We start from the raw sequence: 19,222 nt of genomic DNA, 5'->3' as shown, positions 1-19,222 counted from the left end.
ATCACACATATGATAGGGAATGCTGACTTTAGCACAGTTTATTGAAATTGTAGGGCGACCACGTGTGCTGTGCAAATATGAGCATAGGGAAAAAAAACTGACACCGCTCATCGCTAGAAATTCACATGGTTATTAAAAACAACACACACTTTATAACTGTATGATGCAGGCTACACCATTACATGAAGAAACAAAGAATAGGAAAGACTTAATCTGGGTGGGATAGGAGTGGCATTGGAATGTATTGGTGCTACTTATCTGGGTTTGTCATTCAGGACTCTGCCACCTTCTGGCTGCTGAGGATGCTGCGCCAAGTATTATGACTATCTATGCATACAAGAAGATTGATCTATAACAGGGTTTTCCAAACTTATAGGGCGTACACACGGTCGGACTTTGTTCGGACATTCCGACAACAAAATCATAGGATTTTTTCCGACGGATGTTGGCTCAAACTTGTCTTTGCATACACACGGTCGCACAAAGTTGTCGGAAAATCCGATCGTTCTAAACGCAGTGACGTAAAACACGTACGTCGGGACTATAAACGGGGCAGTGGCCAATAGCTTTCATCTCTTTATTTATTCTGAGCATGCGTGGCACTTTGTCCGTCGGATTTGTGTACACACGGGTTTTGTTGTCGGAAAATTTTATCTCCTGCTCTCCAACTTTGTGTGTCGGAAAATCCGATGGAAAATGTCCGATGGAGCCCACACATGGTCGGAATTTCCGACAACACGCTCCGATCGGACATTTTCCATCGGAAAATCCGACCGTGTGTACGGGGCATAAGGCTTCAGGGCCAAATAGAGCCCAACGTAAGATTTTCAGACTCTGATGGTGTCTATTATGTAGGGGCAACTCTGCTGTAAGGGGGGCCCTGATGTAAGGTAGACTTTGATAGGGGTTTAGATGTAAGGGGGGGTTTAAGTGAATTTCGAATTCCTTTGCTTTGTTTTACTGAAGTTTTTTTCTCTGTTGTTCTAAATTAGTTTCCCAATTTCAGAAAAGTTTGGACGCTGTGCAAAATCTACATAAAGAAAAAATGCAATGATTTGCAAATCTCATAAACCAATATTTTATTCACAATAGAAAATAGAAAACATATTAAACGTTAAAACTGAAAAAATGTATCAATTTAAGAAAAAAAAATAAGGTAATTTTGAAATTTATGGCAGCAATGCATCTCAAAGTTGGGACAGGGCAACAAAAAGCTGGCAAAGTAAGTGGTACTAACAAGGAAGAGCTGGAAGAACATTTTTCAACTATTAGGTTAAATGGCAACAGGTCAGTAACATGACTGGGTATAAAAAGAGCATCTTAGAGAGTCAGAGTCTCAGAAGTAAAGATGGGCAGAGGTTCACCAATCTGTGAAAAGCTGCATTTAAGTATTGTTCAGCAATTTCAGAATAAAGTTCCTTAACATAAAATTGCTAATACTTTAAATATATCATCATCTAGAGTACATACTATCCAAAAGATTCAGAGAATCTGGAGAAATCTATGTGCACAAGGAACAAGGCTGAAACGTAATTTTGGATGTCCGTAAACTTCAGCCCTCAGAGGCCACTGCATTAAAAATAAGCATTATTCTGTGATGGACATCACTGCATGGGATCAGGAATACTTCCAAAAATCACTGTCTGTGGACACAGTTTGATGTGCCATCCAAAAATACAAAGTAAAGCTCTATCATGCAAAGAAGAAGCCATATCTGAACATGATCCAGAAACGCCGCCATCTTCTCTGGGCCATAGCTCATGTAAAATGGTCTGTTGGGAGGTGGAAAACTGTTCTGTGGTCAGACAAATCAAAATTTGACAATCATTGGCAACCATGAGCACCATGTCCTCCAGACTAAAGAGGAGAGGGACCTTTTAGCTCAGTTCAAAAGCCTGCCTCTCTGATGGTATGGGGGGCGCATTAATGCGCATGGAAAGGGCAGCTTACACATCTGGAAAGGCATCATCAAAGCTGAAAGCTAGATCCAGGTTTTGGAGCAGCATATGCCCAGGCAAGAATGAGACAACATTCTTCTCCCAAAACTCCAGCAAGTGGTCTCCTCAGTTCCCAGATGTTTAGAGCATGTTGTTAAAAGAAAAGGGGATGCTACACCGTGGTAAACATGGCCCTGTCCCAACTTTTTGGAGCCGTGTTGCTGCCATCAATTTCAAAATTACCTTAAAGAGAAACTGCAGTCTGCTCACATAATTTGTAAAAAAAAACATCTTTGCCATTCTGATGCTTCCCTCCAACCACTTTTCATATTATTTTATATATACTGTGATTCTGTACTTGCCAAATATGCTGCAGAAATCTCCCTCCACTGAGTCTGGCTGCATCCATTTTAACTGTGGGCAGCTGAAGCTGCTGCCTGTTCACTTCCTGGATTTACACAGACACACACCTCTAGCTCTGCAGCTCTCATTGGCCCTCTTATGACTCACCCCCCCCCCTCCCTTCCTGGCAAACTCTCAGAGAGTGTGAGAGAGAGAGCTGTGCATGATGTCATAAACCTAGGCATTTTCCGAGACAAGAAACAGGAAGTGGGCTGTATAAGGTATTTACTGGCAGAAAAAAATGTTTTACTATCCAAAGTTAAAACAACAAGGGCAGAAGATTTAATAGATGGAAAGTTGAAAAAAAATATGAATAAAGGTCCGCTTTAATGTTTTCTTAAAATTATATATTTTCTCAGTTTAAACATTTGATATGTTTTGTATTGTGAACAAAATATGGATTTAAGAGATTTGCAAATCATTGCATTCTGTTTTTATGTAGATTTTACAAAGCACCCCAACTTTTTTGGAACCGGGGTTGTATATCTTGCTGATTACAAAAAATAAACTCCCAAGTAAAAAGCATTAATTCAATTAAAATTGATTTGTTCATTTAAAAAACAATCATTTTTTTTAAGCCCATTAATATTTGTAAAATGTATAATGAGGCTGTTATGCTGAAATGTTTGGAGACCCCTGATCTCTAATATAGCCAATATAGCCTTTGATGACACTTTTCTATAATTAGGGACAGACACCAAAATTTAGGAAAAAAAAATGAATCAAAGTATGTTAGCTTTTGTAAATCATCGGAGGCCTGTACACGTACAGTGCCTTGAAAGAGTATTCACCCCCTTGGCATTTTTCATGTTTTGTTACCTCACAACCTGGAATTAACATGGATTGATTGAGGATTTGCATCATTTAATTTACAGAACATGCCCACAACTTTGAAGATGTGTTTTTTTTTTTTTATATTGTGAAGCAAACAACAAAATAGGACAAAATAACAGAAAAAGTCAATGTGCATAATTATTCACCCCCCTGAAGTCAATACTTTGTAGAGCCACCTTTTGCGGCTATCACGGCTCCAAGTCACTTTGGATAAGTCTCTATGAGCTTGCCACATCTTACCACTGGGATTTTTGCCCATTCCTCCTTGCAAAACTACTCCAGCTCCTTCAAGTTGGATGGTTTGCGCTTGTGAACAGCAATCTTTAAGTCTGACCACAGATTTTCTATTGGATTGAGGTCTGGGCTTTGACTAGGCCATTCCAACACATTTACATGTTTCCCCTTAAACCACTCAAGTGTTGCTTTAGCAGTGTGTTTGGGGTCATTGTCCTGCTGGAAGGTGAACCTCCGTCCTAGCCTCAAATCACACACAGAGTGGTACAGGTTTTGCTGAAGAATATTCCTGTATTTAGCACCATCCATCTTTCCCTCAACTCTGACCAGTTTCCCAGTCCCGACTGCTGAAAAACATCCCCACAGCATGATGCTGCCACCACCATGTTTCACTGTGGGGGGTGGTGTTCTTTGGGTGATGTGATGTGTTGGGTTTGCGCCAGACATAGCATTTTCTTTGATGGCTAAAAAGTTCAATTTTAGTCTCCTCAGACCAGACCACCTTCCTCCATACATTTTGGGAGTCTCCCACATGCCTTTTTGCAAACTCAAAACGTGCCATTTTGTTTTTTGCTGAAAGTAATGGCTTTCTTCTGGCCACTCTGCCATAAAGCCCAACTCTATGGAGCGTATGGCTTATTGTCGTCTTATGTACAGATACTCCAGTGTCTGCTGTGGAACTCTGCAGCTCCTCCAGGGTTACTTTAGTTCTCTGTCCTGCCTCTCTGATTAATGCCCTCCTTACCCGGTCCGTGAGTTTTGGTGCGCAGCTGTCTCTTGGCAGGTTTGCTGTTGTGCGATGTTCTTTCTATTTGGTTATGATAGATTTGATGGTGCTCCTAGGGATCATCAAAGATTTGAATATGTTTTTATAACCTAACCCTGACATTGTCCCTTACTTGTTTGGAGAGTTTCTTGGTCTTCATGGCAGTGTTTGGTTAGTGGTGCCTCTTGCTTAGGTGTTGCAGCCTCTGGGGCCTTTCAAAAAGGTGTGTATATGTAATGACAGATCATGTGACACTTAGATTGCACACAGGTGGACATCATTTCACTAATAATGTGACTTCTGAAGGTAATTGGTTGCACCAGAGCTTTTTATGGGCTTCATAACAAAGGGGGTGAATACATACGCACATGTCAATTATCAGTTTTTTATTTCTGAAAAATAGTTTTATGTATATATTTTTCTAATTTTACTTCACCAACTTAGACTATTGTGTTCTGATCCACCACATATAATTCAGATAAAAAAACCAAACATTGAACTAAAGGCTGTAATGTAACAAAATAGGTAAAAAGCCAAGGGGGGTGAATACTTTTGCAAGGCACTGTATAGCCAAAATGTTTTTGTCGTTTTTGAAAGAGTAGGGAAGGGTTAAAACCCCTGTCTGGTTATTTTCTCATATCTGCATCCTATGGGGAGATTTTCTTGAATTTCCTGTCCCTAGAAACACAACAAAAAGTCATTTGAAATTTCTACAAACTGAGGTGAATTCTGCTCTTTGGCACTCTCTGGTAGGGATGAGCTTCGAGTTTGAGTCGAATTCATGTTCGACTCAAACATGGGCTGTTCGCAAGTTTGCCGAACAGCGAACAATTTGGGGTGTTCGCAGCAAATTAAAATGGCACGGAACACCCTTTAAAAGTCTATGGGAGATATCAAAAGTGCTAATTTTAAAGGCTTATATGCATGGTATTGTCATAAAAAGTGTTTGGGGACCTGGGTCCTGCCCCAGGGGACATGGATCAATGCAAAAAAAAGTTTTAAAATTGGCCGTTTTTTCTGGAGCAGTGATTTTAATAATGCTTAAAGTGAAACAATAAAAGTGTAATATTCCTTTAAATTTCATAGCTGGGGGGTGTCTATAGTATGCCTGTAAAGGGGCGCCTGTTTCCCGTGTTTACAACAGTCTGACAGCAAAATGACATTTCAAAGGAAAAAAAGTAATTTAAAACTGCTCGCGGCTATTGCATTGCCGGTCCGACAATACACATAGAAGTTCATTGATAAAAACGGCATGGGAATTCCCCACAGGGGAACCCCGAACCAAAATTTAAAAAAAAATATAACGTGGGGGGTCCCCCTAAATTCCATACCAGGCCCTTCAGGTCTGGTATGGATATTAAGGGGAACCTCGGCCAAAATTAAAAAAAAAAAAATGACGTGGGGGGTCCCCCTAAATTCCATACCAGGCCCTGCAGGTCTGGTATGGATGTTAAGGGGAACCCCGTGCCAAAATTTGAAAAAAAAAAACGGCGTGGGGTCCCCCCAAAAATCCATACCAGACCCTTATCCGAGCACGCAACCTGGCAGGCCGCAGGAAAAGAAGGGGGACGAGAGAGCGCCCCCCCTCCTGAACCGTACCAGACTACATGCCCTCAACATTGGGAGGGTGCTTTGGGGTAGCCCCCTAAAACACCTTGTCCCCATGTTGATGAGGACAGGGCCTCATCCCCACAACCCTGGCCGGTGGTTGTGGGGGTCTGCGGGCGGGGGGCTTATCGGAATCTGGAAGCCCCCTTTAACAAGGGGACCCCCAAATCCCGGCCCTCCCCCCTGTGTGAAATGGTAATGGGGTACAAAAGTACCCCTACTATTTCACTAAAAAAACTGTCAAAAATGTTAAAAATGACAAGAGACAGTTTTTGACAATTCCTTTATTTAAAGTGGATGTAAACCCAATGTCATCCTTTCTAAACTACTGCCATAGGGGTTATCTATAAGGATATACATGCCTCCTGCATGTATCTTTACCTGTCAAATGTCTCCCCTCTGTCTGTTATGAGAGCCAAAAAACTGCATATTCCGTGGGTGGGTCTGTTGTCTGGAGTTCGGTGGGTGGAGTCGTGATGTCAGTAGACTCCCCGCCCACCTCTACACTCCCCTTGTCAATATGCATTTCTCCTGTGTATTTCTTACACTGAACTTCTGCTATGATCTCTAACATCCAGTGAAAAGACAGGAAAGTAACCACATGACTTCAGCATGCCAAATCATGCTGAGGTGTGGAACAGCCAATCCTTGCAGAGCTGCTGAAGAAAGGAGTGGGGGAGGGAATTAAAAAATACTGCATGTGTCTTAGGCTGTCACACACAGCAAGGGGGAGTATTTGACAAAGTTTTTCTCACTTTGTCAAGATTTTTCTCACTGAACAATAAAAGAGGATTGCTCAGAGATGGATTAACTCTGTGTGGCAAGACTGGGCTCAAATGATAGGAAATCTTATACTCTACAGTATGATATAAAAAAAAAAATTCGGGTTTACATCCACTTTAAATGCTTCTTCTTTCTTCTATCCTCTATCTTCCTTCATCTTCTTCTTCTTCTTCTGGTTCTTCTGGTTCTTCCTCCGGTGTTCTCGTCCAGCATCTCCTCCGCGGGATCTTCTTTCCTTTCTTCTACTCGGGCTGCTCCGCATCCATGGCATGGAGGGAGGCTCCCGCTCTTCTCTTCATCTTCTTCTCTTCATCTTCTTCTCTTCATCTTCTTGTCTTCATCTTCTTTTCGGGCCGCTCCGCATCCATGCTGGCATGGAGGGAGGCTCCCGCTGTGTGACGCTTCTCCTCTTCTGACGGTTCTTAAATAACGGGGGGGGCAGGGCCACCCGGTGACCCCGCCCCCCCTCTGATGCACGGTGACTTGACAGGACTTCCCTGTGGTGTCACAGGGAATGCCACAGGGAAGTTCCGTCATGTCCCTGTGTGTCAGAGGGGGGCGGGGTCACCGGGTGGCCCCGCCCCCGTTATTTAAGAACCGTCAGAAGAGGAGAAGCGTCACACAGCGGGAGCCTCCCTCCATGCCAGCATGGATGCGGGGCGGCCCGAAAAGAAGATGAAGACAAGAAGATGAAGAGAAGAAGATGAAGAGAAGAGCGGGAGCCTCCCTCCATGCCCGAGGAGAAGAAGGGAAGAAGACGCCGCGGAGGAGATGCTGGACGAGAACACCGGAGGAAGAACCAGAAGAACTAGAAGAACCAGAAGAAGAAGAAGATGAAGGAAGATAGAGGATAGAAGAAAGAAGAAGCATTTAAATAAAGAAAAACCGTCTCTTGCCATTTTTAACATTTTTGACAGTTTTTTAGTGAAATGGTAGGGATACTTTTGTACTCCCTTACCATTTCACACAGGGGGGAGGGCCGGGATCTGGGGGGGTCCTTGTTAAAGAGGGATCCAGATTCCGATAAGCCCCCCGCCTGCAGACCCCCACAACCACCAGCCAGGGTTGTGGGGATGAGACCCTTGTCCTCATCAACATGGGGACAAGGTGTTTTGGGGGGCTACCCCAAAGCACCCTCCCAATGTTGAGGGCATGTAGCCTGGTACGGTTCAGGAGGGGGGGGGGCGCTCTCTCGTCCCCCTCTCTTTTCCTGTGGCCTGCCAGGTTGCGTGCTCGGATAAGGGTCTGGTATGGATTTTTGGGGGGAACCCACGCTGTTTTTTTTTTAAATTTTGGCACAGGGTTCCCCTTAATATCCATACCAGACCTGAAGGGCCTGGTATGGAATTTAGGGGGACCCCCCACGTCATTTTTTTAAAATTTTGGCTGGGGTTCCCCTTAATATCCATACCAGACCTGAAGGGCCTGGTATGAAATTTAGGGGGACCCCCCACGTCATTTTTTTTTTTTTAATTTTGGTTCGGGGTTCCCCTGTGGGGAATTCCCATGCCATTTTTATCAATGAACTTCTATGTGTATCGTCGGACCAGCAATGCATTAATAGCCGCGAGTAGTTTTAAATTACTTTTTTCCTTTGAAATGTCATTTTGCTGTCAGACTGTTCTAAACACGGGAAACATGCGCCCCTTTACAGGCATAATATAGACACCCCCCAGCTACGAAATTTAAAGGGATATTACACTTTTATTGTTTCACTTTAAGCATTATTAAAATCACTGCTCCCGAAAAAACGGCCGTTTTTAAAACTTTTTTTGCATTGATCCATGTCCCCTGGGGCAGGACCCAGGTCCCCAAACACTTTTTATGACAATACCATGCATATAAGCCTTTAAAATTAGCACTTTTGATTATTCATGTTTGTGTCTCATAGACTTTAACGGTGTTCGCGTGTTCGAACAAATTTTTTGCCTGTTCGCATGTTCTGGTGCGAACCGAACAGGGGGGTGTTCGGCTCATCCCTACTCTCTGGTATCAATGGCGTCAGTTTGGACATCCCCTCACTTTCTGTCTTGGTGTTAGTGGGCACCGAGACAAAAGAGAGAGAGAGAGAGAATCTTCTCAGCAGAGACATAGATAGCAATAAAACTTTATAGATAACACTTCATACACATTAACGTGATTTTAAGGGGAAACTATAATGGCCAGTTGTCAGTATTATTTTATATTTCTTTTGAAAAGCCTTAAACTGATTTTTATTTTAAATTTTAGTATTTACATAAATTCACTATTGTACAAACAAATGTTAAAATTCATGGAACTGGAAAAAAAACTACCCTTGCTTTAGGGCACTCCCCAGGCTGCACCTTTTTTACTCAGGGTGCCAGGAAAAAGGATTTTTGCTTACCTTTCTTACCCACTCCCCTGGCAGATGGTGCTCTCTTCCATTCTCTGCGACGCTCTGGGTTGTAGGTGGGCCATTGGTGTCCTCGCTTACAGTGCAGAACTGTTGATCCTGCGTTGTACATGATGACATTGCATCTGAATCTGCCAGGTGAAACACAGAAGATAAGAGGCCTCGGGGGATCTGTTGCATGGGAGGAGGAGCCTGCAGAAGCAAGGGCTAAGGTAAGTAAAAAGTAATTTTTACTGCTACTCCAGGCAAAAAATGAGAATTTAACCTAGTACCCTAGGTAAAAACAAGCATTTTTCAGTTCTCCAGAGGTATATACTGTAGAATAGTTTCATTCAACATACTAGAGTTTTTCTAGAAAGAGAGTACGAAGATGGTTTCAGATCATCTCTTTCTAATTAAAAGTCTGTAGTGAGTCATTAGAAAAACGAGAGGCTCCCATCATATCACAAAGAGCAAGGTGGTCTGCCATGGGCATCTGGGCATTTACATTATACGCTAACTATGTGTACAACATTTTTATGACTTTCCGTGTAATTCACGTTGTGTATCTTCGTCATTTGTGGATTTTATATGTTTTTTTCATTATTAAAGATTGTTTTTTACTCATTTCTGAATGAGTGGTCTATCTAAAGTCCCAACTGAGGGGGTTACTATTTTTGTTCTCGTAGTGAGTCATTAAAGTGTTACTAAACCCACAACAGTAAAATCAGTCTGTATATGCAATAAAGCATGCTTTTTATACTCACTGTGGAACCTAAGGTGTTAATCCTCCACATTGTGCAAAAAAGCTGTTTAATCTTGTCTTCTCTGATCCTCCCCTTCTTTTACTGTCCCCATTCCATCTGCTGATAGTACAGAGCCTTGGGGGCACCCTGCACATGCTTAGAGTGGTGTGAATTGCTAGAGAGGTTTTTTTTTATTGGGGGGGGGGTGCATGTGATCAACACAGGGTCAATCAGCACTGTCCAGATAGAGGGTCAGGGGTCATGCAGCCTCTTAGGATAGTCAGAGGAGAATGAAAACTCTTCCTACCTTAACCAGTACTTGTCCAGACACTAATAGAAGTCGCAAGACTGATATATACTGCTGATGAGAAAAGGTATTTAGAAGTTTATGTTTAGTAAAATTCCATGTCCATTTCATGTTATGTGTACTGTGGGAGACCAGATATAGTGAATACAGGGTTCTGGGTTTGATAACACTTTAAGAGCAGAAAGAGAAGGATGTATGTGTTAGTTGTATCTGTTTTCATTTGACTTTTAGACAGCTAGCTGTGTAAGAAACATCTTTTTTGGATAAGCAGTTATGATTAGCATTGTAAACATGTGAGAAGGCTCTTATGTCTACTCATGAACTAAAGACTATGTTTGCCTATTCTCACTGTGGGTACACCCTGAGCCTATTGGCTGGCACCCTGAGCCTATTGGCTGGCTAGTATCCATCTCAACTGCACTTTCCCCGTCCACTGGACCAAACTCAGTTTTTGGTCCATCTAAGATCTCTCTGTGCAATTACAAACCACATTGTAACCAAATTGTTAGGGTTTATTTTTGGTTTCTCTACGATAAATCATTTGTGTCTATTTTCAGGAATGATAACTGTGAACGAGGCTGCCAGCTTGTCCGAATCCCAGGCCCATTTCAAGGCCCTGAAACCATGGTGGGATGTTCTCATGGATTATCTTCTTGTTCTTATGCTTATGGCGTCCTCCTTTTCTGCCACTCTCCTTATAATAACGGATAAGGTTGTGTGCATGCCAAAGACAAAAGAGCCTGACAAATATTTATCAAGTGAGTTAAATGAAGCAAGAATTATTCCTTCATTATCTCCAAGACAGATTGGCCATTTGACCAACTTGGACTATCAGCAGTACACGTATGTAAGTGTTGTTTGTTACCACAAGGTGGTACCTTGGCAGTCCAAATATTTCCCTTATATGGCACTTATCAACACTTTGGTTTTACTCGTCAGCAGTAATTTTTGGTTTAAGTACCCAAAAACTTCTTCTAAAGTTGAGCACTTTCTTTCCATTTTGGCTAAATGCTTTGAATCGCCATGGACTACTAAAGCACTTGAGGAAACTAGCGACCAACCTCCACCAGAGAATAACCGTATAAAATCCAGCAGCACACGCTCTATGGACTATTCACCTAAAACACCACTGCTCAGTGAGTTTAGATTTCCTGCCATTCACGCCCCGGTCTCCACAATATTGGATAAAAAAGAGGAAGAACAGGCTAAAGCTTTATTTGAAAAGATACGCCACTTCCGTTGCCATGCTGAAAACTCGGATGCCGTATACAAAGTTTACATTGGACAGACTGTGTTTAAAGTGATGACAGTGCTATTAGTGCTTGGGTATGCACTTAGCTTGATGGGATCATTTAGTTTCCAGCACACCTGTAAACCTGGAATACAGAATCTCATGGGATATTCTATATTCACCTGCACACACAACTTGGCGTTCATACTGGAAAAAATTCTGTTGACTTATGTTCTATTTCTCTGCCTATATGCATTTTTGGCTTTTTATGCTCTATTTTGGCTATTCAGAAATTCACTCAAGACGTACTCTTTTCAAAAACACAGTGATGGGACTGGTTTCGGAGATATTCCTGATGTCAAGAATGACTTTGCCTTTATGTTGCACATGGTAGACCGCTATGACTCATTGTACTCCAAAAGATTTTCAGTATTTCTGTCAGCTGTGAGTGAAGGACGGCTCAGAGAGCTTGCACTGAACTCTGAATGGTCAAAGGACAAGTTGAAAGATACAATTGGCAGGGATGCCAAAGGACGGTATGAACTGCAACTTTCAATGTTACCTGCAGTACCAAGATCTGTTTATGAACTAAATGAGGTTGAAGTTCTTAAGCTGGAACTAATCTCATCTGCAACGCTTCTAGGAGCAGTATCCCAGCTGAAGTCTCTCTCCGAGCTTCACATCAGCCATTGTTCTGTCAAAGTGGACCCTGATGCACTTAGTTTTCTTCAGCAGAGTATAAAAACCCTTCATGTCATATTTACAGACTTGGAGGAGCTCCCATCTTGGATGTACTCATTAAAGAACTTACAGGAACTGTACCTATCTGGCAACCTCAACTGTTCCAGCAATAAAACAATTCATCTGCAGTCCCTGCATGGACTTCGTGGTCTTCAATCTCTTTCTTTGACAAGCAACTTATCCCGCATACCGTCAGCTTTAATGGATGTGGCTGGCCAGTTGCTTAAGCTAAGCATACAGAACGGAGACACTGAGCTTGGCTCATTAGGTCAGCTAAGAAAGATGAACCGCTTGGTGGAACTCAAGCTCATTCATTGCAAGATCTCCAAAATCCCTAGTGCAGTTTCTGGCTTAACAAGTTTGCAGTATATAGATATGACATCCAACCTCATTCAGAATGTTGATGAACTTGGTACCCTTCAACGCCTTAGAAGTCTGACCATATTGAGATTGTGCCACAATGCCATATTTCGACTTCCGCCATCTATTGAACTTTTACGTAATTTGGAGGAACTTTCCATTTCGCATAATAAGATTGATAACTTGCCAGTCTTTCTCTTTAACATGGTTAAGTTGAGATATTTAGATGTTAGCTATAACCTTATCAGAGTTATCCCTCCTGAAGTTGTTCACCTCACACGTCTAGAAACGCTGGTAGTTACAGCTAATCAAATCTCTTACCTGCCGCATGAGTTGTTCCGCTGCTCTAGGCTCAGGTTTCTTTCCGCAGGTTCTAATAAACTGTCCAGTATACCCCCTGAGATTGGACAGCTGCCTTTGCTGTCTAGCTTGGATATTACAGGTAACAATCTAACAACCCTACCAAAGGAGATCTGCAACTGCTTACAAATGAAGAAGGGGGGGTTGGATGTGGAGGAGCGTGTGCTGGCAAGCTTACCTGAGGAACTGAGGGTCAAGTATATGTGAATGGTTATCCTAACTGGACCATTTTAAAAGTCTAATCTGCTTGTATTATAATGATGGACAATGTCACAATTTACGCTTAATATTATTGGCCAGCATATTTAGCCTCACGCTCTGGATCTATGGTATCCCTTCTGAATTCCTAGCCAAATATATTTTATTATTTAATTATGCTTTTAATAGGTAGTGGCTAACAACCAAGGTTATGTATTACTTCTGTTTCTCCAATATTACAGCAAATGTATTCTGTTAAAGGACAACTTTACGTCCCTTACCCCACAAGAACTGCCCACTGTGTCAAATACTTACCTTCAGCCCCGGTCAAGCAATTTTCATTGCATAGCCCCACTTGGAACCGCCCAGTCTTTTTTCTGAAAACAGTTGTTTTGTACTACACATGTATAGTGCAACTCAGTTCTGTTTATATGGGAAATCTGCCATACCAGTGACCCCTTGGAACTTATTATTGTTGTATTTTAAGGTATATATGAACCCAACCACTAAAATTTAATATAAGCTTTAACACATTGAAGTGATATCTATAGTGATTTTTTAAAAGTTTTTAAATATGCAGCTTTTATTAAAATAATACCTGCTAATCCTGCCATGAAGGTCCTTGTTCAGGCAGTTCCTGTTATAGGGCGACAGCTCTCTCTTGATGGTGCTCCTGTGTTGCCACCCTGAAGAAAAATACAAGTGGCTATGCTGACACACATTGCACAAACCTGGTCCACTGTTGTCACTCTCAACAAAGTTTTTCGAAAAAATTATCTGCAAACAGAGCGTGTGCAAGCAAACAATGTGACTGGTGGATATCAACAATGCTAAGATACCAAAAATAATAAATAAAGATGAAAGCGGAGACAAAAGGGCATTTGTTTATGATGTACAGTGCCTTAGCAAGCTAAATTCCATCCAGGTAGGATTGTATTCAACTTTAACAGTAAAGGGTTAATACATACATTTATAGTAATTTATTCATTTTTTTGGGGGGTATGTGGCATTTATATAGTTCTCAAAATACCCAACAAAAGTCCAACTACCAGTGGTACTGGTGTAGCCACAGCAACAATTTTTCGAATTGCCAAAGAATCTTTGGCAATATTATAGTTTGCCAATATTCCTGTTACTGTCATTTTTGCTGGATAGCTAGATCTGAATGTAAATGTGGCAACAAATATAAATATATGGTAGATGTGCAAAAAAGAAAAAGGAATTTTAATACTGATTACTATTATCACATGTATTAATATCTGAATGAGGTTAACAGAATAAAATATTTTTCACCATAGTGGTCCTTGAACTTGTGCTCCTGTGGAGGTCCTTCCTACACTTTCCCTTTCTTCCTGCTCAGGCCCCCTCTGTGCACTCCTCTTGCTAAAGTCTTCCTTGCTCTCTCCTCCTCTTGCTGAGGTCTTTCCTGTACTTACCTCCTCTCCTGCTGAGGCCCAATCTGAGCTCTCCCCCTGCTGAGGTCCTCCCTGCTCTGTCTTTCTCCTGCAGAGGTCCTTCCTCTTCTCTTCCCTCCTCTCCTGTGAAGGTCATTTCTGCACTCTCCTTCTCCTACTAAGGCCCACTCTGTGCTCTCCTTCTGATGAGGTCCTCCCCACTCTTTAATCCTTTTGCTAAGGTCCAGTCTGCTCTCTCCTCCTCTTCCTGAGGTCTTTCCTGCACTTTCCTCCTCTCCTCCTGAGGCCCACTCTGAGCTCTCCTCATGCTGAGGTCCTCCTATCTCTCCCCTCCTGCTGAGGTCCTCCCTGCTCTCTTTCTCCTGCTGAGGGTCCTTCCTGTTCTCTCCTCTCCTTTGAAGGTCCTTTCTGCCCTCTCCTCCTTCTGAGGCCCTTTCTATGCTTTCCTCCTATTGAGGTCCTCCTTTCTCTCCCCTCCTCCTGTTGAGGTCCTCCCTTCTCTCTTCTCCTCCTATTCAGGTCCTCCCTGCTCTCTCTCCTCCTGTGGAGGTTCTCCCTTCTCTCTCCTCCTCCTCCTGTGAAGGTCCTTTCTGCACTCTCCTACTTCTGCGGAGGACTTTCCTATCCGATCCTCCTTCTCCTAGAGTCTTCCTTGTGATCTCCCTCTGCCAATGTACTTTCTGCTCTCTCCTCTTCCTGTGGAGGTCCTTCCTGCACTTCCCTTCACCTTCTGCTGAGACCCTCTTTGTGCTCGACTTTTGCTGAGGTCTTTCATACTCTCCCTTCCACCTGCTGAGATCCTTCCTGCACTCTACTCCTCCTGCCTGGGAACTCTCTTTGCTCTCCTCCTGAGTTCCCTCCCTGCTCTCTCCTCCTCCTGCTAAGGTCCTCCCTTTACTTTACTCCTTTCTTTAATCTAATACCTTCACCAGCAGCTCCCAGTGCTTGAGTATATGCTGGAGTGGCAGCGCATGTGTACCCTTCAATATTGCCAGATTGGCTGACAGTACATACTGTAAGTGTTCTGACATCTACTGCACAGCAGGGACACTAACAAAAATTATGTATATATATATATATATATATATATATATAGATTCATTTGTTTAATAACAGATGTACTTTTGTTAATAAAACCTATTTTCACACAGCTCACTTATGTGGTTTTTTTTAAATTTAATTTGTGTATAAATTTATTTGATATGTATAGGGATATGCATGTGTTTTATCGATAGTTACAACTTGAAACTGAACTATTGAGGTTAAAATATTGCTGTTTGTAATTGTAGTTTGTATAATAATTACCCTTTGACATATGCAATTTGATTAACCTTAGGACCAATCCCTCATTCCACATCAACAAACTGCTGTAATCCTATTGGCTAATGAGTCTACCCATCGTAGTGATGGGCCAATAAGAATAGGGGTGGGGAGGAACAGGTTAGTTCTGACACTACCTGGAAGCATTGGAGCATTGCCCATTATTATGACCTGGCAATTAGGCACAGCAGAGGGCAATGAAAGCATCTGCAAGTATGTGCAGGTACTTCTAGGTGTCTAAACTGCTATATTTGCTAGCAGCATTCTTTTTTTAAGTGACGGAATCTATTTACCTCTTACCACCTGCAGTCTGAATATAAATGGGGCATGGAGCCATAAATACATTAATAAACATCTACCCTTTGAGAACCAGCGGCTGAAATTGTGCGCAGTATACAGTAGATGTCTACATTAATGAAATTACATTTAGGGGCTCATTTATAACAATATGAGCTCTACACTGCTAAGTTACTCCACATTGCGGCCTGCATTTTGTGGCCCATTTATTATATGCATGCTGTTGTAGTGAGCCTACAATAGAATGCTGTAACAGAGGGCACACTGGCATAGTGCATTATCCAACAACAATTTTTATTAAGGGTAAAATATATAAAATAACTACTCACAAACTTAGGTGGTAAAAATGCATATGCAACACGTAGCTACAGTCTTCCAGGCTTGCAGATACCTCTAGCTTAGGGGGGGACCTCACCAGCGTCCCTACTGGCTGACGTGTTTCGAAGGCATGTCCTTCTTCATCAGGGCCACATCATTTCTGCTTAACTTATTCCTGTTAATTGTGCTCTTCTGGCTTTGGCGTCCTAAAGAACACTTACCACATTTGTTAATGCCTGTGTCAATGGGCTTTGGTCTTGTGTTGATGCTTGTCAGTTTGAGACACTTCTGAGGGCATTTGGAATTCATTGATAGGTGAATTTGATATTCTTTAGTTGACCTCCTTTTTGACATGCTTTATGTGGGTTTTCCAACCCTATAGGCTTCTTGAATCCGGCGTGTGAGCAGGGTGCAGCATGGAGTATCGGTGGCAGAGAACACACAGGGGCCGAGTAATATGAACTGTATATTATAGAACTTCACACCCGAATACAAGCACACCCGCCCAGAGCCACTTACGGGGATAGTTAGAGCGGTACTGCACTTAAAAACATGCCGACCGCTTCTGCCACTAGGAGCGGGAATGCGGCCTGGCTGATCCAACCCCACTGACAGGCTTCCTAGATAGAGATAGCTGACTCCCTGCACTTTCCCTACTCCTCTGGAATCTCTTCCTGCCGCTATAAACTGTCTCTGAAAGACAGGGAACCTGTCCTTACAGTAACCACTTGCATAATGCGTGCCAAGCCAGGGGGCCAAGGGCTTAAAGTGGTTTTAAACCCTTACACATACCCAGTGAAGTGACTGGCCTCAGTTGATACACAAAGAAAAAACAAATGCTACTACATACAGTAAGTTGTACCTGTTTATCTGCAATCTTCTCTTCTCTACATCTGGGGGCAGAGAGCTGAAGTTACACTCTGAAGAGCTCAGTGAGGAGAGTTCTGACAGCTGATTGGAGGGAAGGGACTCGACTCCATCCACACAGGAACAGAGCTGAGGCTGTCAATCAGCTGGAGATTCCTCCCCTGTCACCTTTTTTATCTAGGTGTCAGAAAAACTTGTCAGAAGTGATTCATGCTGATAGCAGAGGAACGGAGCAGCAAACTGAAGTGAAACTTTGCGCTCTTATTTGAAATAAGTACACACAATACAGGGATATGCTTTGTTCATATTTCATGTCAGAAGTTTACAAAGCTCTGCCCTCACCCAAGATTCCATGGAGGTCACGCCGGACCCCAGCATCCAATCGGACAGCTGTCCCCTGTGACCGCAGGAAGTCATAGAGAAACTAAGCTTCCCACAACTTCCTTCCCCTTCTGTACTGTCTCTTTGGTTCAGTGTCACCTACAGTGAGGAGTACAGACTACACCTGCCTACATGCCCATGTGCATGGATATCCTTTGTTCAATGCTGCCTCCTGGGATGTTTGATTTGGACAGTCCAGGAGGCTGTGGCTGGCCCGAATGAAAGCGCACAGTGCCACCTTAAGTTTGTGCTCTAATGGGGGGGGGGGCTAGGTTCAACACTCAGTGATGTCATGGTGCTGCTTGGCCCCTTTTATGAATTAGAAAGGAGTCAGGGACTCAGAGCTGGAGGACAGGGGAGCAAAGTGTGGGAGAATACAGAGGATGGAGTGGAGTCAATGGCAGAATACACACAAAAGATGGAAATGATGGAGAATGGAGATGGTAGAATACAGAGGATGGCGATGATGGCAGAATACACATGGAGAATGGAGATGGTAGAATACAGAGGATGGAGATGATGGTAGAATACATACGGAGAATGGAAATGGTAGAACACAGAGGATGGAGATGATGGTGAAATACACGCAGAGGATGGAGATGATGGTGGAATACACGCAGAGGATGGAGATGATGGTGGAATACACACAGAGAATGGAGATGATGGTGGAATACACGCAGAGGATGGAGATGATGGTGGAATACACGCAGAGGATGGAGATGATGGTGGAATACACGCAGAGGATGGAGATGGTAGAACACAGAGAATGGAGATGATGGTGGAATACACGCAGAGGATAGAGATAATGGTGGAATACATAGGGAGAATGGAGATGGTAGAACACAGAGAATGGAGATGATGGTGGAATACACACAGAGGATGGAGATGATGAAATATATCTACTGTACTGTATGGGGATGGGTTGGGAAGTATTTTGGAGCATTTTAATTATTTCATTTCCTTCTGTACTCTTTGTGGGAGTGAGACATGGGGGAGCAGACAAAGAGAAGGGAGGGCAGTGAGAGTCCATGGAGGTGAAGGGGGAGGGAGACCCCCCCCCCCACACTAATGGGAAGATGCCTCCAGAGAAGAGTGTTGGAGAAGGGGAGGGGTAGGTACAATGGCGAATGGGGGGAGGGGCTGCAGAGGTGAATAATGGAATGGGGGGGGGGGGGGGATAAAGGCCCACCCTAGCCAGGACTGTGTCACTCACTGGAGCAATTGAAATGGACTCTGGAAAACTTGGTGACAAGGACAGAGTTTGTGATTAGAGGAGCCGTCTGGAGGACCGTGCCTGCACGTGAGCCAGAAATGGAGGAGGTCAATGACAGGCAGCTCCAGCCTCCAGTGGCCACACAAAGTCTGTGGGGGGGGGGGGTCACTGATGTAGGGGGGGAATTAATACACTAAGGTAAGGGGGACACTGATATAAAGGTCCCCCCTGATATCAGTAACTCTCCCTTACCTTAGTCTATTCACTCTGCGGCAGGTGGTCAGTTGCCGGCATTCCCCCTTACAGTGCATTGGGAACTCTGTGGACTGTGATGTAAGGGAGAACTCTGTGGACTGTGATGTAAGGGAGAACTCTGTGGACTGTGATGTAAGGGAGAACTCTGTGGACTGTGATGTAAGGGAGAACTCTGTGGACTGTGATGTAAGGGAGAACGTTGTGGACTGTGATGTAAGGGAGAACGTTGTGGACTGTGATGTAAGGGAGAACGTTGTGGACTGTGATGTAAGGGAGAACGTTGTGGACTGTGATGT

The 19,222-nt window shown here is 43.2% G+C and overlaps 1 protein-coding gene across 3 annotated transcripts in view; it reads left to right on the top strand.

The window, feature by feature from the left end:
- The window catches only part of LOC141133209 (volume-regulated anion channel subunit LRRC8D-like), a 36,277-nt gene extending 20,852 nt beyond the window's left edge, over window positions 1-15,425 (top strand). For all 3 annotated transcript variants that reach the window (XM_073622433.1, XM_073622432.1, XM_073622434.1), the window contains one exon: window positions 10,528-15,425. In XM_073622433.1, the coding sequence (XP_073478534.1) occupies window positions 10,528-12,869 (2,342 nt within the window). In that variant the 3' untranslated portion in view covers window positions 12,870-15,425. The remainder of the gene's footprint in view (window positions 1-10,527) is intronic.
- The last annotated feature ends 3,797 nt before the right edge of the window (window positions 15,426-19,222 follow it).

This window comes from Aquarana catesbeiana, linkage group LG03 (genome assembly GCF_042186555.1).
Source record: "Aquarana catesbeiana isolate 2022-GZ linkage group LG03, ASM4218655v1, whole genome shotgun sequence".
Taxonomy (NCBI): Eukaryota; Metazoa; Chordata; class Amphibia; order Anura; family Ranidae; genus Aquarana; species Aquarana catesbeiana.
Note: the sequence above shows the minus strand (reverse complement) of the source record. Positions and strands in the feature narration are given on the sequence as shown.